At 46.2% G+C, this 23,343-nt stretch overlaps 1 protein-coding gene across 1 annotated transcript in view; it reads left to right on the top strand.

Annotated features, from left to right (window-relative positions):
- The window catches only part of CD9 (CD9 molecule), a 93,564-nt gene that overhangs the window by 42,092 nt on the left and 28,129 nt on the right, over window positions 1-23,343 (top strand). The window contains exons 2-3 of the mRNA XM_068273054.1: window positions 15,915-16,017; window positions 17,919-18,016. Coding sequence (XP_068129155.1) covers window positions 15,915-16,017; window positions 17,919-18,016 — 201 coding nt within the window. The remainder of the gene's footprint in view (window positions 1-15,914; window positions 16,018-17,918; window positions 18,017-23,343) is intronic.

The following is a 23,343-nucleotide window of genomic DNA, read 5'->3' as shown; positions in this document are numbered from 1 at the left end:
CTTTCACAATGTCAAATTCAACTGATTCTCCATGTTTTAGACTGCGAAGATAATGCCTCGGGTTGTTCTTCCTAATGGCTGACCAGTGCACAAACACATCTTCTTTGGTGTCATTCCGATTTATAAATCCATAGCCATATCGCACATGAAACCATTTAACAGTTCCTAGAACTTTGGGTGCGATGACCTTATTTTTCCTCTTCAATGTATCTGCCTTCCATTTCTCTGAGGCTTTCTTGTCTTGTCCTGCCATGCGGGCTACCACTGCAGCATTCTTTAATTTTCTCTGAAAGCTTCTTGCACAGTCTCTAGCAATATGGCCACTATGGTGACAGAGCCAACATCCAGATTCCTCTGTGTTTCTATATCTCCACCTTGGATAATCTCTTTTAAATCCATTTTTCTCCATGTATAGTTTCACTTTGGTCAACTCTTCACTTAGTTCTTTGAGTGTTGTTTTTACTTCTCTCAATTCCCCCTCAGTATTATTGGTTTTGACTTCAACTGTTGAATTTTTATGAGTAATCATAGTGGTGTTTTGTTGCAGCTTTCTCAGCTGATTGGTTTCTTCCTCCTGACTGAGCTTGATAGCTAAGCTTTGAAGTTTCTGGAAATTCAAACTCGGACGATATTCTACTTTCTGTTTTAAGGATCTTTTAATAAAGTTGCTCCTTAATCCCCATATAAACTGATCTCTCAGCCACGCAGAAGAATCTGTGGTAGTTTGTCCTCTTTCTTTTTCCTCTTTTATCTGTAGTCCACTCATTATCTCTTGTAAGGCATTGGCGAACTGAGGAATATTTTCGTTATCCTTCTGAATTCTGTCAACAAATCTTTCTCCACAAATGCAGGTCTGTAGGATCTCCATATATGTCTTCCAATACCTCGATAATTTGTTTCAGCGATGCTGGTGTGGGCAATTTAGCATTAATTACTGTTCGTTGAGCATCTCCCTCCAAAGTTATAACCGCTATTTCCATATGCAGCTCTATGGGCACTTTATAAGCCTGCACAGCACTCTCTATTCTTTCATTCCACTCTCTCAGGGCCATATTATAGCCATTGAACCTTGGTAGATATGCAGCTAACATCCCAATAGCAGTCATGGTGAACACTGATGTGTAGCTTGCTGACCATTCTCCTGCAGCCTGAGTAGCTGAAGCATCATTTCTGGTGGGTAGTGTAGGCTGAGACTCCATCTTCCAGTTTTAAGGCACTTAGGTAATATCCTGCCGACTACGCCAAATGTAACACCTCTGAAATGCTTTAACTGTAAAGAAATCCTCCAGACACCAATCAAGTTCTTTTTAAGAAATATTTGTATTAAATTATATGGATAAAAAAAATTCAGTGACAAAACACATTCATAAACTTCTTCTTAGCAGATGAGTATAGGTAGGCCTCTGTATACATCCGTCTGCTAGGATCAGGGCTAGTTCAGGAAACATATATGTGATGCAGTTTATTTGCATTAACTTGCCAGAATTTTCCTCACACAGTGCTCCGCCATCTGACACTTCTTCACCACTGTCTTTTTAAAGTGGACCTGAATTCTTGCACAGGACAGAAGGAAACGTAGAGAAATGTCTGGCGGTTACCTAGCAACATCCAGGATGGGACAGAATATGTGAAATTGATAATTGTGAATGATCACTTAACATATAAGAAGCACCGCTGTCTCCTCTGTATTTTGTCTGCCAATCTCTTCAGACACTGCACTGCAGTCTTCACTTCTTTTCTTTAATCCTGTCACTTGTTTCTCTGTCTCTCTCTTGTATGCTTTGCTGTCCTGTTGTCTCTGTGTCACTGTAATGTCTCTGCTGTTTTCTGTTATCTCTCTCTGTTACAGGTACATTTTAATTTCTTTGTCTTTCTTTCTTATTGCTTACTGTTTCTCCTCTGGCTTATCTCTCCAGTATTGCTGCTCTTTACTGGCCTGTAGTTGTAAGTGGTCTCTCTCCTCTCCTGTAATGTCTGCAGCTCTCTTTCTCTTCCTTAGATTAGTTTTCAGTAAGTGTTCACTTGTCTGTGGCTCTGCCTTGCTCAGACTGTCTCACCAATGGCTGGTCTCTTCTTGTGTCTCTCCTCTATTTCCTCACAAATCAAGCGTATTTCTTGCTGCAGTACAGTATAGTATCGTGACACATTTTTTTATTTCTTGCTGCATCATCAGATCAGTCTCCACGGCTACCTGGCTCCTCCCCCTCACTAGCCTTCCACTGTCAAACTCAACTGTTACTTCCACCCTGCACATGCCCAGCTTCTCTCTCTTCTTCCCTGCTCATGGGCTCCCCCTGGCGGCACCTGCAGGCTCCCTTTACAGCAGCACTTTACACAAAAAGTAAATGCATCTGTAACCCTTGGTGTGTGTGTCTGTTGCAATGACACACACACAGGGTTACATAAGCTCTTACTCTGTGCCTGTACTGATGGTAAACTAACTGCAGCATGTGGTGATCTCTGCTGTCTCCAGCGTGTACAGTATAAGCTGTTGCTCTGTGCCTGTACTGATTGTAAACTAGCTGCAGTGTGTGCTGATCTGTTACTTCCAGTATGTACAGTATAAGGTGTTGCTCTGGGCCTGTACTGACAGTAAACTAGCTGCAGTGTGTGCTGATCTCTGCTACCTCCAGTATGTACAGTATAAGCTGTTGCTCTGTGCCTGTACTGATTGTAAACCAGCTGTATTGTATGTACAGTATTAGCTGTAAAGCCTGGTACACACATACAATTTTGAATAGCCAATTTTACTACTTCTAGGTATTATGAGAGCTCAGCTCTGTTCACAGTATTCAAAGTCACTTGGCTACATACTACATGTAGTGGTAAAATTGGTCAGTGAGTGACCAATCAAAATTAAATGTGTGTATGCAACTTTATTCTATGCCTATACTGATAGTAATCTATCTAATTGAAGGCTAGGGGGCTCCATCCAACATTTTGCTGGGCAGGCCCATTATTATTAGGTTACACCGCTGTTAAGTTCATGTAACTTGGTCCCACCCATGGCCACACCCATTTTTGCCACGGCACACTGCGCGCACCGCAGGTCCTTCCCAGCCAGTGCTCATTGGTGCCCTGGATCTTTTAGGATCCTAGCAACGCCCCTGTTTACTATAAAAGGATTCTACTGTAATTCCTTCAGACTGGCATCTTGCTACTAATTGCCCTATTTCCTCTGGGTGCTGCGTATGTTTGCAAATTGAACGTGGCCCCCATGCTGCTGCAAAGATGAATTGATATAGCCATGCCATGCACAGCTATGGGGATTCGGATATGTGTGTGCATCGGGTGTTGTGGGGGGGGGGGGCTGTTGTTGCCGGGAGGGGGGGGGCCACATCCAGATTCCGCATCGGGGCCCAGAGGTTTGTAGCTACGCCACTGCTTGGAGGCACCACTATCTACTTAATACTGAGGTTCTTCTAACTACCTAATGCTTGGAGGCACCACTAGCTACTTAATACTGAGGTTCTTCTAACTACCTAATGCTTGGAGGCACCACTAGCTACTTAATACTGAGGTTCCTCTAGCTACCTAATACTTGGAGGCACCACTAGATACTTAATACTGAGGTTCCTCTAGCTACCTAATACTTGGAGGCACCACTAGATACTTAATACTGAGGTTCCTCTAGCTACCTAATACTTGGAGGCACCACTAGATACTTAATACTGAGGTTCCTCTAGCTACCTAATACTTGGAGGCACCACTAGATACTTAATACTGAGGTTCCTCTAGCTACCTAATACTTGGAGGCACCACTAGATACTTAATACTGAGGTTCCTCTAGCTACCTAATACTTGGAGGCACCACTAGATACTTAATACTGAGGTTCCTCTAGCTACCTAATACTTGGAGGCACCACTAGATACTTAATATTGAAGTAACTTTTTTTTTTTTTTACCTAATGCTAAGGGACACCTGTTGTTACCTATAACGGGCAAGGGAAGTAAGGAAGAAGTGACAGCCAGCATACTTGCGGTGCAGTTCGGCAGGTGTTTGTAGGTCCATGGAGGGCAAAGTCTAAGGTGCCAGGACATCTGTGCCAATATGCCTATTCACCTCTCTGTGAGGTAAATCCGGGCCTGATCCCCAGCACAGGAGGTGAGGATGAATCTGCACAGCGGTGGCAGAAGGCCTCGCTGAGCTTCTAACCCTTCCCTGCTCTGCCCTAAACAAGAAATGAAATATTTGGCTTGAGCTGCGGGTGAGTTGTGCAAGCTCCATGTGATTCAGTCTTTCCAGCTCGCCCCTTTTGTGAGTTTCGGCTGCTCTATAAAACATTCTTCCATAAACACATCTGACATTTTGTTTTATCTATGTTACGAGCTTGGCAAAGACAGACGAGATGCTAATGCAGCTGCTGCTGTTTATTCATAATGGCCGCTATGTAAACTGGGTCAGAGTGCTCCAAGAATTGTTCAGTCCACATGTTTTGATTTTTTTTTTTTTTCTTCTATTTTTGTGCTTTTTTATGATCGTTTTTTTTTTTTTTTTTTGTCAATTCACCTGTTTGTGTCAAATGTTGGCTTCAGGAAATGCGTATTTAATTTATTGCTATCTTTCCTCCCCTCATTGAGGTTATTTGCAGTGCTTCCTGTCTAGACAGGAAGTGGAGAAATCTCCTAGCAACAGAGACGCGTACGAGAGGAATTGTCGAGGGAGACTTGGGCGCAGGATACAGCCGGTATATGGATGATCCTGCTGCTGCACAAGTCCCGGCGGCGTTAAATACTATTTCCCCTTCAGGCCACCATGGATGGTGAGGAATGAAATAATTTGGCTTCCAGCAATTGCTGGAGGCCGAATTATTGTGTTTTAAGAGTAACTTCAGCTCCGTCTTCTGACGACACCGAAGTTACTCCCTGTGTGCCCAAGTCTCCTGCGCTGGAGTCACTGTGTTTGACAGAGACAACAGTAAACAGGACATTTTTTTTCCCACACAGTAGAGAAGAGTTGGTGTACGACACTTTTGCAACTTTGGTCCCTTGAAATGATTGTCCGTGATTGTTTCAGACATCTTTGCAGAATGTTTACGGTTGTCCTACTCACAGCAGCTCGCTCTTGTTTATTCTCCACTCCCCATAGGCTGAATAGTCGAGCAGCATGTTTGTACAGGGAAAGGTTACTTTAAATAATGAATGTTTTGGGGATCCAGTGTGGCCAGTCGGTATCAATCTTATTGATTGGGCAAGGGCGTTTTATTGATCCTGTGTGTGGTGGAAGATGGATGACTGCTTAACTTTATGCTGCATCAGTTTATACAGAGCTGGTGGTGGAGATGGTTTGATCAGTTTTGGGAAAGGTGTGAAATGCGCCCCCTGGAGGATGGTGCCTTCATTGGCCTTTTCCAATGGATGTTTTTCTCCACTAACGCTGGTTGTTTCCTAATCGGGTGGTGTTAGTAAGAGTTGATTGGTCCTGTGTGAAGTGTGGTGTGTGTTGTGCTGGACTGATCTGAGTTGGTTCTCAGTGGCTACTGATCATAATTGGATGTGATTGCGCAGTGTTCTCCCCAGAAATTTTATCCAGCCGGGTGGTATGAAAACGTAGACTGGTGAGATGAGAGAATGCAGGGCCGGTGCTTCTCTGCACACCTCTGCTTACAGCAGAGGAGGAGGTGAGTCAATGACAGCCGGGTGCTCACCAACTAGCCGGGTGGTGCACCCGGCTAAAAGAGCCTGGGGAGAACACTGTGTTGTGTATCCGGTATCTTGCTTTGTCCTGGTTCCCCTCCTCATGTGTATGTACCTAACAGGGGCGCCGCCAAGGTACTAACAAACCAAGCTCCATCTTGGGACCTTATTTTAGCAGGAGCCTCTCCAAGCTGGGCTGGCTGCCCCTTTGCCCTGCAGTCCCGGACTTCAGCCCCACCCCGTGTGTCCCCTTCCTCTCTGTGCTTCGTAGTCCTCTACAATAACTCACATGGCCCTGATCCAGCACGGAATTTCACCGCTCTCTTGCCGGTGGATGAGGTGACACAGGGAACAGAGCTGGCAGTGTTCCGCCTTTTAGAACAGATTCAGGTTAAGAATAATTAACTGGGGACTACCTGTATTTCACTAATCACTTATTAGGTATGTATTCCTGGTACTGAGTATGACCCTTTTTTTTGCCATCGGGATTCTTCAGACATTTTTGGTCCATATTGTCATGATGGCATCATGCTGTTTGCTCCGCCCACATGTCACAGCCACACCCATTTTTTCACGGCATCGTGCTCCGTGCGCCACTCCATTTGGTGGGGAGGCCACGTCCATTTTTTAAATTAGGTGCCGCTTGGGGACACTAAAACCTTTTCTGCACCCCTGGCACCTGAGCAGACAAAAAATCGGACTGAAACCTGAGCCATTGTACATGTGTACTTTTGGCACCATCCTATTGGTTACCCTCCAGCAAATCGAAGTGACTGATTTGACTGTCCTTCAATAGAACCCACAGATCCCCTTGTGTGAACCAGTCTAGATAAACAATGAATATATACAGTAGCTTGTACTTTTCCTGTGTACTTTTTAAAATTAGACACTTCTAAGCATGCTAAAAAGTTCAAAAATTTCCTTTTTAAATATTTTATAAATCTGCCTGTAAGGGACATTTTAGGAAGTGAGTCACTGAGGAAATCAGGTGGGTGTTGAGTGAAAATATCTAATGGTGTGAAAGATTTTTTTTTTTCTTTTGTTTTGTTTTCACACCCGAGGCGTCATGGTGAACTTGACGAGCTCAGACTTCACATCCTCCTTTAGTGAGTTACAGGCCATGTGTCCTCTTCATCTTTGGTATTTGCGTTTTTGATGTGTTACTGTTTGTTCATGACTACAATGATTTGTATGCTTCCATGGCAACAGGCACTCTGTGGTTTCCTCTTCCTGCTGCATTCGCTTCTGACCTGGCTTTCTGAGAATTTAGGTCTACATTACTCTTTTTTTTTGTGTAAGACTGTACCTGAACTTTATCTTCCTTCTGGCCTGCACCCCTGCTAAGTATAATTTACTTGTTTTTTCTAGTCCCAGGACTGAGGTACACCATCTTGAAACTTCCGTCATCCTTGTCAAACATCTGGACCATAAAAAGTTTTTTTAGAGCAACCAGTTTTCTTTTTCAGCATGCAGATTTCTGCAGGCTTGGTCCATTGTTGACCAATACCTTTTTGCAAACTTACCTCTTTCCCACTAGCTAACATGTGCACAGACCTGATTTCGTGCACTCACTACGACCCACAATGGCGGAGCTAGTACTAATTAACTTGACGGGAAATGGTTTGTGTTGTGCGATTAAATGTTCCCAGTAATGTTACATCGCAATGCACACTAAAGCATTTCTTGATATGAAACGTAAAATGAAAACTATGGACATTGCATCAAAATGGGTATAATCCATGTCTGGTGTGAAAGGCAGTGCTGTGGAGTAAGTCGAGGAGCCAGAGCAATTTTTGGGTACCTGGAGCCGGGTGGTCACCAAAACTAGCCGGGTGGAGCACCCAGCTAAAAGAGCCTGGGGAGAATACTGTACTTAAGTCGCTACTGGGATTTTATACCACTGAACCATAAAATAAGGATGGAGGAGACTAGCTGGAGACATGGGGACAACGGGCAGGGATAGTTGATGAGGCAAATAATTCCAAGTTAACACAGGATCTTGCAGCTTGGAAATGAACCTTCAAAACTTGCCAAGGTGAATTTCGATTAGACCTTTGGCCTACTCTTGCATCAACTTGGAAATGTTTGCATCTCATTGACCCTCCTTAGCAGGGGAAACAGAAGAGTGAAGGAAATAAGGGGGTGAAGAGGTGGGGGAGTCTAGAAGGCAGAAGGTAAATGGGTCAAATGAGGGAGATAGTTGGAGATACAAGAGGAGGAAAAGAGTTGTGGAAAACCTACATGAGAACAAGAGAGGAGATCAAGGGAGGATGTAGATAATTGGTGGTACAAGAGGTGTCGGGGAGGAAGGAGAAGGAAAGCTGGAGTCACAAGGATGGTGAGAGGTACAAGAGAAGGTCGGGAGTAGCAGATGGGGCAGGAGACCAAGAAGGTGGGAATACAGCTGACCTCATAGAAGATCAAAGAAGCAAAGAAACAGGACTGGAGTGTGCTAGATTATTGCATTTCCCTAAAAATAAAGTGTCAGACACTTTCCAACCTCATGTAAAGTGTCCCCTGTAGGGAGGGGGTATGGAGGCTTCCATATTTGCTTTTAAACAATGCCAGTTCCCTGGCTGCTCTGCCAGTCTCCTGCCTCTCATGCCATGAACCACTGATCTAGAACAAAGATACAGATCAGGTGCTCTAAGGATTGACTACACTGACCGCATGCTGAGGAGAAGTCCAGTTCCTGTAGACCTCCCTGAGACTAGAGGATTCTGGGTTTGGTGGACGTATGGAGACCCCTAATAATAATGTCCATGGAACTGGCACTTTTAAAGATGCAAAAGTAATGCCCTCGCTCTAGACCTAGTCGATTCTTAGCCTTCCTCTGTATACGTGCGAGCCAGTACAAAACCAGTACAAAACCACGCCATTACATTAGTTCCCCTTTTCAAAGATGATCTGCAGATTGGGAAATCGTTTTTTTTTTGTTTGTTTTTTTTGGGTGTATGTGCAGTCACTCATTTATTTTTATATGTTTGCATCAGTGCATGAAGGTTTGTCTGTTTCTAGAGAATAAGGAGTAAGGAAAGGTCAAAGTCATGTCAGCAGTTAAAAAAAAAAAAAAAATGACCTCTAGAATGAGGAAGTTTTCAAGTGAGTAACCAAGCAGCTCAGGGTGACCCAAACCACTCGAAATGTATAGGGGGATAAAAGGAACCAAAAAGCCCTCCTACTAAAAAAAGCAAAGCTTGGTGTAATTTACCTTCTTAAAACAGAAGGAAATTAAAAATTCAGTGATAAGTGAACATTTGTGGTTACCCACAATGCACTACTACTGAATATGCAAATTATCCCTTTTCGCCTTTGTTAAGCCAAGCAAGCATCTAGAACTGCTGGTGTATAGCAAGCCTATAGCTTTAAGTTTTACACAGCCATATCCAACCCACATGTAGACAGCCTGGTGACCACATTCCTGGCAGGCTCTGCTTTGGTGATGGAGGGGATATGGGTCAGGCAGTTTAGCAATACTTTTCCTGTTAGGGGCTCGTGTGGATTTGGTGTGGCCTGTTTTTGGGTGCTGGATCGACAGAGGATTGGCCATAATATTGTTAACACTCTATTTTGGGCTTGCAACCATTTTTTGTTGATGGTTTTTAGCACCTTTTCCCTGTCAATCACCTAACGGTAACGAATCCCCTTGTTGACATCCAACACTAGCCTCCCTACCAACACTACTCACAGATGAGGTGGGGAGGCTTGGGCTAAACTCTCTAAATACATACAGGGTGCATTTCTCTGTTTTCCTTCTGTTCTGTGCAAGAGTTCAGGTCCAGATTTTTGTTTTGTTGTTTGCTAATCTGTTTGGGCTTTTAGTTGGTTAGAAGTGGAAGTATTTGTCTGGGATCTTCAGGAGGGGGGCCTCAAGGTGGGCGTCCTCACTGCACGGATCTTCTTCCTCCAAAGAGGGGGTGTGGCATAACGCCTGCAGAATGCTGCTCACTCCTTCAATGTGGCGTGCAGCTGTACGGAAAGCATGGGGGTATTACAAGATGTATTTACATGTTTCTTTTCCTGTTGGGTTTTGGCGTCCGGGTATTGAAGCTGTTCGGAGTTGCTCTTTAACACTCTGGTTGTGTACTTTTGTAGCGGCGTCAGAGGAGAGCCGTTCCCCAGAGAGCAGCCAGAACGTGTTGGAGGAAAGTCAGTAGAACCAGTTTGTACAGTGATCTGGGCTTCCTTGTAAGAGCAGAGGGAACAGAGGGGTGTTTGTTCAGCGCTGAGAACAATGAGTCAGCTGCATGGATCCTCTCTGGGTGGAGATCAGTGATTTTATTCATTAGCAGCCCTGGAACTGCCTGTCAGGTCCTCTCCTCCGCTAATACGTAACCGACCGGTTTCGCTGCAGAAATCGCCGGAGGCGTGAATGAGACGGGCGTCGCCCAGGGGTCCAATAAACCATTCCTGGGCGGTTATTAAAGAGAAAGTTATACCAGGAGAAAGTAAATTATTTAGGATACCCAATTTTATGGTAATTTTCCTGCTTGCAGCCTCAAACACTTCCTATATCTATATTTTACTGTTTACTAATCTGTAGTCCCGCCCCCCTAGTGATGTTTAGCCTAGGCTGTTTAGCTGTGTATAACTCTCCACCTAGAGCATTCTGGGAGACCAGAGATCTTTTCTGCTTTCTTTAGAACTCCTATGGTGCCCATACAGGGTATAATTCTTTTTTTTTTTTTTTCGATAAGATAATTTTGTTTGATTATTACGTTAGATCGAATATAAAGATTTTTCCAACATGTCTGATCGGATTTTTACTGAAAAAAAGGGATAATCGATTCTATTTTCTTGATAAAAAAAAAAGATTCTTTTAAACTCTCATTTGATCGTTTTGGTTGAATAAATTGAACATTTTTATTGTACCGGATGGTCACCAGTAATAAACAAACATTCCATAGTGTTACACCTGCCAGTGGTAAAGATGTTGCCATCTGTGATAAATTTCAAAATGTCAGTTGGGGTGAGGGGAGTAAAAAAATAAATTGTTCTTTTGACCACAGTTCCTCTTTAATAGACTTGGTTTAATGACATTCTAGTCATTCCAGGCTTGCATGCGGGATTAATGCAAATTGTATGCAACCTGGCATTATGCCAATTCAATTCCAAGGTGATTTCAGTTTATGGAAAATATGTAGCTTAAAGAGTCTGAAGCGAGAATAGATCTCACTTCAGACCTCATATATAGCAGGGGCACGTGTGCCCCTGCTAAAACGCCGCTATCCCGCGGCTTAACGGGGGTCCCTGTCCCCCAAATCCCCTCCGTAATGCGGGGGAGCGCTTCCGCATTGGGGCAGGGCTAACCGCCGCAGCCCTGCCCCACGCGCGTCTGTCAGCGCGAATCTCCGCCTCTCCCCCGCCCCTCTCAGTCTTCCTTCATTGAGAGGGGCGGGGGAGAGGCGGCGATGCGCGTCTGATAGACGCGACTGGAGGCAGGGCTGCAGCCGTTAGCCCTGCCTCCAGGAAGACATAAATCGCGACCAAATCTGCGACTAAGGTATGCGGGGGGTGGGTTGGGGGGTCAGGGACCCTCGTGCAGCCGCAGGATAGCGGCGTTTTAGCAGGGGCACACATGCCCCTGCTATATATGAAAGCTGAAGCGAGATTTAGTCTCGCTTCAGTGTCTCTTTAAGGCTACTTACACACTAAGACATTGCGTTTTAGGGGACGTTATGGTCGCATAACATGCCCGTAGCGCAACGCATGGTGGTGTTGAAGTTGGACGTCAGATTGAGCTGCGTTATGCGGCTCTCAAAGCAGCTGCTCCAGGTTAGTGATAAGAAGTCCGGATCTTTTTAAGGATTCGGATCATTTGAATCGGATCATTGAAAAGATCCGGATCTTTGAACCGAATCATTTGAATCATGTTACTAGGGAAGCAGACTGGGTGAAATGACTAGCAGGACAGGACTTTCCCTGCACTGTACATTCTGTATGTTCCTGTTTCTTCCAGACAGACATCCACTGTGAACCGAATCTTTCATTGTGATGATTCGACTCACAAAAAAGATCCGGATCAAATGAACGATTCACTCATGATCCGGACAACACTACAGTCCCACCATGAGTCACCACAGTGCAGTGAATATTAGCCATGTGGCTGGTCGGAGGAGGAGGGGAGACCCTCCTCCTCCAACATTACTGAGCATGTGCAAACAGTCTAACGTGGCTTAGCCGAGTATATCGTACAGCACGCAGCACTTTGTTTAAACGTGCTGCGTTACTATGTAACGCAACGTGTGCACTGTGAACAGCACATTGCTTTTACAGTGCTGTGAGGCTGCGTTACTGGCTGCTGTAACATGGGACTTTAACGTCCCACTGTGAAACCAGCCTAAGAATAGACCAATCAAGATTTTGTGTCTATCTGCATTTGTTTACTAAAACGTTAATTTAAATAGTGTAAAACACACACAGACATACACAACACACGACGACACACACAGACACACGAACACACACAAGCGGTCCAGCCAAATCCTACCTTGCCAAGATTGGAATGGGCCATTTTTCAAGCTGCATGCGTTTGTATACAGAGATTGCAAATAATTCAGCGGCGATGCAGGATTCTTCAATCCCCTTGACCAGGCCTAATTTTGATTGGTTAAAAGTCCAGCTGCATACAATTTGTGTTATATCCGCATGCAAGTAGAAATTATTTGCGTCTGATCCTGTACCATAGTCAGCTGTTATATAACTGGACGTATACTTAAACAAAATCCTGTTATAAAATCTTCCCAAAAAGTTTCCTTTTTGTAACAGTTTGCTTTTTTCCTACGTTATTTTATTTATTTTTTTGCCTACATGAAAACTGCTTATTTTGTAACGATTACCGGTCTGTTGATTGTTTTCCTTGATTGTTTTGCTTATTGTTGTCATCATCCCCCCCCCTTGAACTCCATAAATAATGTTAAGGTTGCCATCATATCGACCAACAGATACATCCCTTTCTGATCTAATCTGATCCGAGAGGGATCTATTGGCTGCCCATACACGGCACACAGATTTTGAATTGATTTCATCATGAAATCTATTCACAACCTGTGGAGCTGCCGCTGCCTCGCCGCCTCTGCTCCCCTGGCCGCCCGCAATACATTACCTGCCTGCCGGCGCGAGTCCCCAGGTCACCGCAGTCTCTTGCTTCTTTCAGCGTCCTCCTCCATCTTCTCTTCACTTCCTGTCTCCTCCTGTGACAAGGTAGTTCAAACTGTAGAGCGCCCCCGCAGGACGGGACAGGAAGTGGATAAAGTTCCCTGCTCTTATGGCTGAGCCTTTTGTGCTTACACTTGGCCCCCTGCACAGCCCCTGCCTCGTCATTGCTCCTCCATTCTCTATAGAACAGTACATGCTGATCAGCTGGAGGCAAGCAGTGTGTCTGTACATCACTTGCCCTGCAATGTCTCCCTAACTATTGCACAATGACTGTTGAGGACAACGTTTAGCTGGCAGTGTGCACAGGGCTTTTGTTTGGTGGCTGTCTGGAGTTTAAAGTGGACCTGAACTCTTGCGCGGGACAGAAGGAAAATATAGAGAAATACCCCCTGTATGTATTTAGAGAATTCCCCCTCATCTGTGACTAATCACAAGTTGTAATTTGCTGTCAAATGTCAGTTGGCTGTCTCGGTAGAGCAGCTAATTTGTAAACACAGGATGGTAACCTTATGTCTGCTTCTATGAAAGCAGGAAGTAGACACACTGCAGATTTTATTGCAGGATTTTTATCAGCTGTAACAAAGAAATGCTTTTCATTAAAGGTTATTATGCTGTTACTTATCTTTTAGAGCAGAGAGGAAGTTTTGAGTTTTGGGAGGTTAGGTTTAGGCATTAGGTGGGGGAGGGGGTTTCAATGAGAGAGGCTGCTGGGAACTGCATAGTAAATGGCCGTAAATGTAATTGCTGACAGCTTACTGCTAGTGGCACCACGCGCAAATTGCCACCCGTTGTAGCAAACTGATCAGATAAAGATCCCTCCACACACTGCTCACAGATTTTCAATCAATTTTTTCGGCATGACAAATCGATCAATATTATTAATTTTGATGCGGTATTATTTTGCGCTATAGATTCCTGTCAGATTCTAAAACCTTAAAGTGAACCTCCGGACTAAAAATCTACTCAGCAGAACTGAAAAGGCTTGATGTTTCTTTAACAGATTCACAGCATCAGAACTTTTTTCTTACCAAAGCATCATTTTTAGCTGCATTTTTAGCTAAGCTCCACCCATAAAAGAAAACTGCCCGGGCTTTTTTTCCCTGATGCTGTGCAAAGCATGATGGGATATCCTATGTTGTTGTTCATGTTGCCTAGCAACTGGGAGGGGTGATCAGGACACAGGACAGTTGGAACTGTCTCATGCTCCCTGTCACCTCCTTTCAACCAAAAAAATGGCTGCCATCATGAAATCAAACGTTTGCCTGTTCTTTTAAAACAGGGTGAGTAAGAGATTATATTACCTATCTATTTTAATTAACATAACTAATGTAACTTAATAGCAGTATGTTTGTTTAGGGTTTTGAAAAGGCGGTCCTGCCTCTCCTTAAACACAAAACAGAAACCCAGCTAGACCCGTATCAATTTGCACACAGGGCAAACAGGTCGACCGACGACGCCATAAACATCTGTCTGGAGCTCGTCAACAACCACCTTGACAAACCAAACTCATACGCCAGGGTCCTCCTTCTCGACTTCAGCTCGGCTTTCAACACCATTAGTCCCCATATACTACAGGAGAACCTGGCCGAGCTCGGGGTCCACCCCACACTCCAACTGTGGATCAATGACTTCCTTATAAACAGATCCCAGGTGGTTAAGCTGGGCTCCACCTCCTCGCAACCAAAGACCACCAACACGGGGGCCCCACAAGGCTGCGTCTTGTCGCCATTCCTGTTCTCCCTGTACACGAACAATTGCAGATCCTCGGCAAACTCTGTCAAGGTAATCAAATTTGCAGACACCACCATAGTCGGCCTGATCTCCAACAACGACGAGCAGGCATACCGCCAGCAAGTGGACAGAATTTGCGACTGGTGCAGGGAGAACAAGCTGGTCCTCAACAACGCAAAAACCGTGGAGATTATCTTTGACTTTAGGAAACATGCCTCCCCCCCACCCCCACTGCACATTGGAGGTACGACAGTGGAGGAAGTGCCCGGTGTCCGACTCCTGGGCACAACAATCTCCAACACCCTGAAGTGGAAGGCTAACACTGTCTCCACCCAGAGGAAAGCCCAGCAGAGGCTCTACTTCCTCCGCCAACTGAAGAAGTTCGGCATGTCTCAAAAACTCCTGACGAACTTCTATACCGCAACCATTAAATCCGTCCTCTGCTCTTCCATCCTTGTCTGGTACGCTGGCTCCACCGAAGGCGACAGACACAAACTACAGAGGGTCATGAGGTCAGTGGAAAGGATCATCGGGAACACATTCCCTGCCCTAGACTCCCTCTACAATGCCAGACTACGCTCCAGAGCACTGAAGATTGCCAGGGATCCCTCCCATCCTGGCCACCAGTGTTTTAATCAGCTCCCCCTGGGGCGGAGGTATCTGAGGTACCGGTCCATCGCACCAAAGACCACGAGACACAAAAACAGCTTCTTCCCCTCGGCTGTAACTACACTGAACTCCATAAACTCTGCCATGCTCTCCCCCCGCTGACTGAGCCCCCCCCCCCCCCTCACCCTTGACTTTCTGCTTGTAACCCACCTGCCAGATGTGGAAAGCAAAAGTAGTATGTTTATGTTTGAATCCATTTGTGTTTAGGAACTCTTATGTATATGTATAGGTTTTTGTTCGATGTAGTGATGCCACTAGGCTCTATGCCATGCTGTTTCTTATGTTTCTATGTACATGCCCTGTACTCATGTGCCAAGCCCAATTCCGGGCACGACCCAGTCGTGCTTGGCGAAATAAATGCGATTCTGATTCTGAAGTTCCTCTTTAACGAAATGCAAATAGTTATGTCTTGCATACAGATTGCATAAAGCTTGAAATCTGGCCTATCAAAAACCGCTTCCTCCTGTTTCTGATTGGTCAAATTCAAAGCTGCATACAATTTGCATTTGTTTTGCATGCAAGGCGGACCTTATTTGCATTCTTTACCATCTCACTATGTAGACGTGGCTAAGGAGGCGTGGCGGGTGCTTGAGGCTATGATGACAATATACTGTAATAGTCTCGTTAGCCTGGGATGTGATAAGGTAAGGCATGTGATATATTTATTTCTGAAGATGATCTAACGGGATCTGACAGTCTATGTGGTTTTCTCTCTCCAGCTGGCGGGCACGGCCGTCCTCGGCATTGGACTATGGCTGCGGTTCGATGGCCAGACGAGGCCCATATTTGAAACCGACACAGAAGCCAAGACGTTTTATACCGGTAAGTCCTGTATCTGTTTTGGACGGTATATCTTTAAAGGACAACTGAAGTGAGAAATATATGGAGGCTGCCATATTTATTTCCTTCTATACAATACGAGTTGCCTGGCAACCCTGCTGAGCTATTAGGATGCAGTAGTGTCTAATTAATGTCAGAAACAAGCATGAAGCTAATCTTTCGCATCTGACAATGTCAGAAACACCTGATCTACTGCATGCTTGTTCAGGGGCGATGACTACCAGTATTAGAGGTAGAGGATTAGGCTAGCCAGGCAACTGGTATTGCTTAAAAGGAAATAAATATGGCAGCCTTCATACCTCTCTTGCTTCAGTTACTCTTTAATTCACTGAGCATTACACAGTGTTCTCCCCAAGCCCTATTAGCCGGGTGCTCCGCCCGGCTAATCCTGGTGAGCGCCCGGCTGTCGCGGCTCTCTTTATCAGAGCAGCACATACAGAGGGGGTGGGGCCAGCCAACTGGGCAGGGAATAATAAAGGGGTGGGATCACACACTCGCAGCTCTCTGGTCCCGCATCGGAAGAGAGTGTGAAAAAGTCTCTTGTACCAGTGTACAGTGCTGCTGCCCCCTAGAGTTTGCTGCATGAATTACCATCATGCACACCTGGATCATGTAATTCAGGCAGCACACTCTAGGGAGCAGCAGCGCTGGTCAATGGTACGTTGCACAATCTTTCTCACACTCTCCCTCTGCTACTTCGGACACACGGGCTGGCGATCTGCAAGTGTGTGCATCCCGCCTATATATTATTCGTTGCTTTCCTGTCTGGCCCTGCCTCCTCTCCCCTGCTGCTGCCATACCAGAGGTATGCTTTTTGTGTGTGTGTGTGTGACTGTGTGTGTGTGTGACTGTGTGTGTGTGTGACTGTGTGTGTGTGTGTGACTGTGTGTGTGTGTGACTGTGTGTGTGTGTGACTGTGTGTGTGTGTGACTGTGTGTGTGTGTGACTGTGTGTGTGTGACTGTGTGTGTGACTGTGTGTGTGTGTGACTGTGTGTGTGTGTGACTGTGTGTGTGTGTGACTGTGTGTGTGTGTGTGTGTGTGTGTGTGTGTGTGTGTGTGAAGGAATGTGTACACAGCAGCACCCAGCAATCATGTGTCAGAGGAGCACACATACCCTGTGCAAGGGTACTTGGGGAAGTTCTGCCCAGTAGCACAAACCCACTCCAGCTGCGGTGGAAAAATCCGAGGCCAGTTGGGACTGTGCTGCTGGGCAGGTGCAGTGCAGTGGAGCTCTGTGGAACTTCGGTGGTCCAATCACTGTATTGGGGTGGGGGGTGGGGGGAGAGAGTCTCCTTAGGATTCAGAGTTTACCCTCTCCTGATGCAAGTACCCAAACTGGGACCTTTTACAGAAAAATGCCCTTTCTTTATTTGGCACAAATAAACAACAAAAATCCGTATAAATTCATAAGCCCTAAAGGGATGTTTCGGAGACGAGAGTCTTGACTCCTGAATAGTAGAGGGAGGGTTCTGTGTGAGTAGAGATGGCGAACCTTTGGAGACTGAGTGCCCAAACTGCAACCCAAAATCCACTTATTTATCACAAAGTACCATCATGAAAATTCATACTGCATACTGAGGTTTTAGTTATGGAAACATTCATACATTAAAGGACACCCTACATATGCACCCCACATACGCATAGCAGCAATTACCCTACAAATGGAATGCATCAATTACCCCGCTATGAAATGCATCAATTACCCCACATATGAAATGCATCAATCACCCCACATATGAAATGAAGCAACTACCCCGCATTTGAAATGCATCAATCATAATTATAAAATTCAAATCACATCTGTCATTGAATATGCTTTATGTGGTTTGACAAACCAACAACGTATGTGCCAGGAGTGGTGAACGTTATCTCTCGTTGCAGGGGTGTACATCCTGATCGGTGCCGGAGCACTCATGATGGTGGTCGGTTTCCTCGGCTGCTGTGGTGCGATCCAGGAATCGGAGTGCATGCTGGGACTGGTAATTTTTTATATCCTTACAAATTTCCATTTTCCCTAAGGGCCCATTTCCACTGTAGCCGCACGCATCTGCGCGATGCGCAGCGGCACTTCCGGGTCTGCGGTTACGCTGACTAATCCCATGAGCCGTGCCATGCACGGCTATGGGATTCACAAAGATTCGGATGGAAATGCCGGCCGAATCGATAACGCAAGCGATTCGGCCGGCGGTGCCATTGTTCTCTATGGCAGAGTTTCCCTGCACGATTTGCCTGCGGGGAAACTGCGGATTCGGAGCGAAAACCGCTCTAGTGGAAACTGACCCTTATAGTTCAGTAACGCACTGAAGCGAGTAGTGGAGGGGCTGGGATTCTCCCAGCTTAGTTCCTCCCTTCTGGCAGCCATAGTATTATCATTCTAGATGCTCAGTAAGATGCCATGGCTTCTGGAGTGCGTTCGTTTTGGGTCAATCAGATTCTTACACTTCTTGCCATTTTTTTTTTCCTTATTGGCCCATTTCCAAACTGCATACTGATTACTGTCAATTTGCATGAAAGACAAAAAATCATTTGCATATTACTGACCATCTCTCATTGTAATAAAATATGTTGTTAAAGGGAACCCGAGGCGGCACATTTTGCTAAATAAAAACACACTGCCTGAGCCCGGGGGGCTGGCCGGATCCGGTAGCCGCAATTCCTGCCGCTTCTGTGTCCAGCAAGCTCTTAGTTTCATTTTTGTGACCCCTGGTCACAGAGCGGGGGGTGCAGGGAGGCGGGGGAGTGGCCATACAGAGAACGAGCTGCCCAATCACAGCTGGGGAAACATTTCTGGAACACCCCCAGTGAGCGCTTAGCAGTGCTTCTTGTTCATAAAACGCCCTTTCCACCTAGAGATGTCGACAGGCTGCTTAAAGAGGAGCTGTCAGCCATACTATCTCAGGAAAAAAAAAACAAATATATAAGTAGATAAATACTTGCTCTACTTACATAACACATGTGTGGCGCTGTCCACGTTATGATTCCTGTGAATTTTATAAAGGAAAAGTAGAGAATCCTAGTCTAGACAGTTTTCATATTTACTGTGGCTATTTTGAAGCTAGTCCTGATGTAGGGCCCGTTCAGACTGCAAAACGTGGATGGCCATGCGTACGAACGCACGCCATCCGCGTTTGTGTGCGTTGCGCGGCTGATCCCATCACTGAAAAGTGAATGGGACAGCCGCGCGGTTTTGTAAAATCTGCGTGCAGCATGCGTTCCCGGACCGCACAGGTCCGGAACGCATGCAGTGTGAACATCACAGTGCAGTCTATGCACTGTCTGATGTCGTGCGTGTCTGCCTTCTGCACGCGTTTCCAAAACGCGGCTGGAAACGCGTGCAGTCTGAACAGGCCCGTAATATCCGCCCTTAGTCTCCTCTGCCCTTATTTGCCCGCCCTTCACTATAGAAAGTGCATTGTTTCAGCCTGAGAAATTTTGGCCAATCAGAGAGGAGCAGAGGTGTGGGAGGGCAAAACAGGAGGAAAAGAGGCTTCAGCCAATAAGGCTGCATTAGTGAAGTCTGAGGGGAAGTAGAGAAGCAAAAGGAAAACCCAGCATGCCCTTTTGTGTACCAAATAAGTCATGTAAACTGGGGAATGATCATTTATCAACAAGAAAAGTAATAGTGATTTTAACATTTGGGTTGCCTGATTAGCATCCTTATTACTTGTTTACCAGATAAAAATAAAGAATTGATTTTTGATTTTATGCCGGATAGTTACTCTTTAAGGGCAATTTAAGGAGGTGATAGCACAGTGCTGGGGGAACACAGAGGCATGTTCCCTGCTGCATGGCATGCCTTTCTCTCATCTGCCCCTCCTGGACCGCCTCGGTACACTTTTAAATGAAAAGGGTTGGCCGTATCAACAGAATTACCTAAACTGCAGTGTAGTAAAGCAAACACAAGATGTCACTGTCTGTACTGTGCTGCAGTGATCTATAGAGTACTGTGGTTTCCTGTATTCACTTGTATGTTCCTCTCTTTTCTAAGTAAGCTGCGCTTCCTGATGGTGGTGTATAAATATACTAGCCAACCCGTGTCGTAGCATACGCCGCATCTATCTATCTAATAGAGTACGTGCCTCAACTTTGAAGCAAGAAGAAGTAGGCTTTCCATGAGAAAATGTATGCGTGCTCAAACACCAAGTTTAACCCTAGCAAGTCTGGCTTTGCAAATCCGGCCTAATTGGCTATTCATGAGGCAATGCTCATGCAAATATGCATTTGCTTTCGCATGCCAAACTATGCAGGGTCAAAAAACCAATACTGCAAAGTGCTCTCTCGCTGCCTGGGAACCACAGCGGCACCCCGGAGTGGGAGGCTGGGTGGCGCAGGCGCCCCCCCCCCCCCAAGCGTGGGCAGCGCTGGGGAGAGCCGTCCGCACCCACCTCCTAATATTAAAAACAGCCACTTACCTTAACGTCCATTGGGTTCTGCTACATGCGCATTAATTTTCTCATGGAAAGCATTTTGTGCAGTTTGTATCCTTTGGAGGCAGGTGGTGGATGGCTTGCTCCGGTGGTGTGAACCCTGGAGTGAGTGCGCCTGTCCTCCCCCTCCCCCTCTGGAGTGCTGAAAGTGAGCCAGCCCTGAGCTCTAAAGCTCGGGGTGACCCATGCTTCTCTCCTTTCTCATGTGGTGCCCCCAAATTAATGCGCATGTAGCAGAACGCAATGAACGTTAAGGCAAGTGCCTGTTTTTAATATTGGGAGGTGGGTGCAGACGGCTCTCCCCGGCGCTGGCCACACTTGGGGGGGGGGGGGGGGGGTCATCCACGCCACCCAGCCTCCCCCTCCGGGGTGCTGCTGTGGTTTCCAGGCAGTGAGAGAGCCTGGGACCCTGCGGTCCCCCCAGTTGTATAAAAAGGGGGCATTGGGAATCCTCCCCGTGGCGCTCCTGGAGGCCTAGAGCACACCAAAAACTGCTAGCAGATCCGCAAAATGCTAGCAGATTTTAAAAAACGCTTTTTCTTATTTTTCTGTAGCATTTCACCTAGCATTTTGCGGTTTTGTAAAGCGTTTTTTGGTGTAGTAGATTTCACATATTGTTACAGTAAAGCTGTTACTGAACATCTTCTGTAACAAAAACGCCTGCAAAACCACTCTGAACTGCCGTTTTTCAGAGCGGTTTGCGTTTTTCCTATACTTTACATTGGAGGCAGAAACGCCTCCGCAATCCAAAAAATGCCTCACCTCGGGAGTATGCGTTTCAGCAAAACGCCTCCCGCTCTGGTGTGCACCAGCCCATTGAAATACATTACCCAAGCGTATCCGCAGCCGCAAGTGGATCGCAAAACGCTGCCAAACCGCTCTGGTGTGCACTAAGCCGGATAGTGCTAATGTAGCATGTAGCAGGGTGACTGCTTTGTGGTATTGGTTTGTGCATGCATTTGCATGAGCATTGCCTCATGAATAGCCAATTAGGCCAGATTTGCAATGTCAGACTTGCTAGGGTAAGGCCTCTTTTCCATGGACTGTGAATAGGCAGTGAAATGGCTCTCAAACTCTCACAACTGCTCACTGCTGCCTGGTAACTGGTCATTGCTGCCTGGTAACTGGTCGTTGCTGCCTGGTAACTGGTCGTTGCTGCCTGGTAACTGGTCGTTGCTGCCTGGTAACTGGTCGTTGCTGCCTGGTAACTGGTCGTTGCTGCCTGGATAACTGGTCGCTGCTGCCTGGATAACTGGTCGCTGCTGCCTGGATAACTGGTCGCTGCTGCCTGGATAACTGGTCGCTGCTGCCTGGATAACTGGTCGCTGCTGCCTGGATAACTGGTCGCTGCTGCCTGGATAACTGGTCGCTGCTGCCTGGATAACTGGTCGCTGCTGCCTGGATAACTGGTCGCTGCTGCCTGGATAACTGGTCGCTGCTGCCTGGATAACTGGTCGCTGCTGCCTGGATAACTGGTCGCTGCTGCCTGGATAACTGGTCGCTGCTGCCTGGATAACTGGTCGCTGCTGCCTGGATAACTGGTCGCTGCTGCCTGGATAACTGGTCGCTGCTGCCTGGATAACTGGTCGCTGCTGCCTGGATAACTGGTCGCTGCTGCCTGGATAACTGGTCGCTGCTGCCTGGATAACTGGTCGCTGCTGCCTGGATAACTGGTCGCTGCTGCCTGGATAACTGCTTGCTGAGCACACAGCTCAACAGTCCGTGGAAAAGTGGCCTTAAACTTGGTGTTTGAGCACGCATACATTTTCTCATGCAAAGTACTTCTTCTTCTTGTTTGAAGGTTGAGGCACTTAGTCTATTATATATATATATATATATAAATATACTAGCCGTCCCGCGTGGTAGCATACGCCGCATCTTCTATCTATCTAATAGAGTACATGCCTCAACCTTGAAGCAAGAAGAATAAAGGTCGGAACACACATCAGATAAGTCTTTGGAAAATGAAAGATCACAGACCAATTTTACCCCCTTCCATGTAGTATCAGAGCCACACCTACACAGTCTATTCTGTGGAGCTGAACTCCCCATTAGATAGAAATCTTTGCAAGATGCTGCACACACAGATGCTGTACACATTCAAAAGATCATTATCTGCAAAAGATCTGTTCCTGCAAAAGATCAGTACCTACAAAATACATTCATAGTCTATATTTCCATGCGGATTATTGTGGACATTTTTCCGCATAAGGGCATAAGCATCCGCATACAATGAATTTTCGATGCTGGTCAAAACACAAATATTTCTGAAGATTTCCGTGAAAATTCGCCAAAAAACGAAAACAGGATTTTCGATGCGAAAATGACTTAGGCGAAAATTCGCAAGGAACACTGCTACATGCTACATTAGCACTATCCAGGAGCGCCACAGGGAGGATTACCAATGCCCCCTTTTTATACAACCGGAGGGACCGCGGGAACCACAGCGGCACCCCAGAGGGGGAGGCTAGGTGCCGCAGGCGACCCCCCCCCCCAAGCGTGGCCAGCGCTGGGGAGAGCCGTCTGCACCCACCTCCCAATATTAAAAACAGCCACTTACCTTAACGTCCATTGCGTTCTGCTACATGCGCATTAATTTTCTCATGGAAAGCATTTTTTGCAGTTTGTATCCTTTGGAGGCAGGTGGTGGATGCCTTGCTCCGGTGGTGTGAACCCTGGAGTGAGTGCGCCTGTCCTCCCCCCAGCCCCCCCCCCCCCCTCTGGAGTGCTGTATGTGAGCCAGCCCTGAGCTCTAAAGCTCGGGGTGACCCATGCTTCACTCCTTTCTCATGTGGTGCCCCCAAGTTAATGCGCATGTAGCAGAACGCAATGGACGTTAAGGTAAGTGCCTGTTTTTAATATTGGGAGGTGGGTGTGGA

Source organism: Hyperolius riggenbachi, chromosome 3 (genome assembly GCF_040937935.1).
Source record: "Hyperolius riggenbachi isolate aHypRig1 chromosome 3, aHypRig1.pri, whole genome shotgun sequence".
NCBI lineage: Eukaryota > Metazoa > Chordata > Amphibia > Anura > Hyperoliidae > Hyperolius > Hyperolius riggenbachi.
This window is presented reverse-complemented; position numbering and strand designations above follow the sequence as displayed.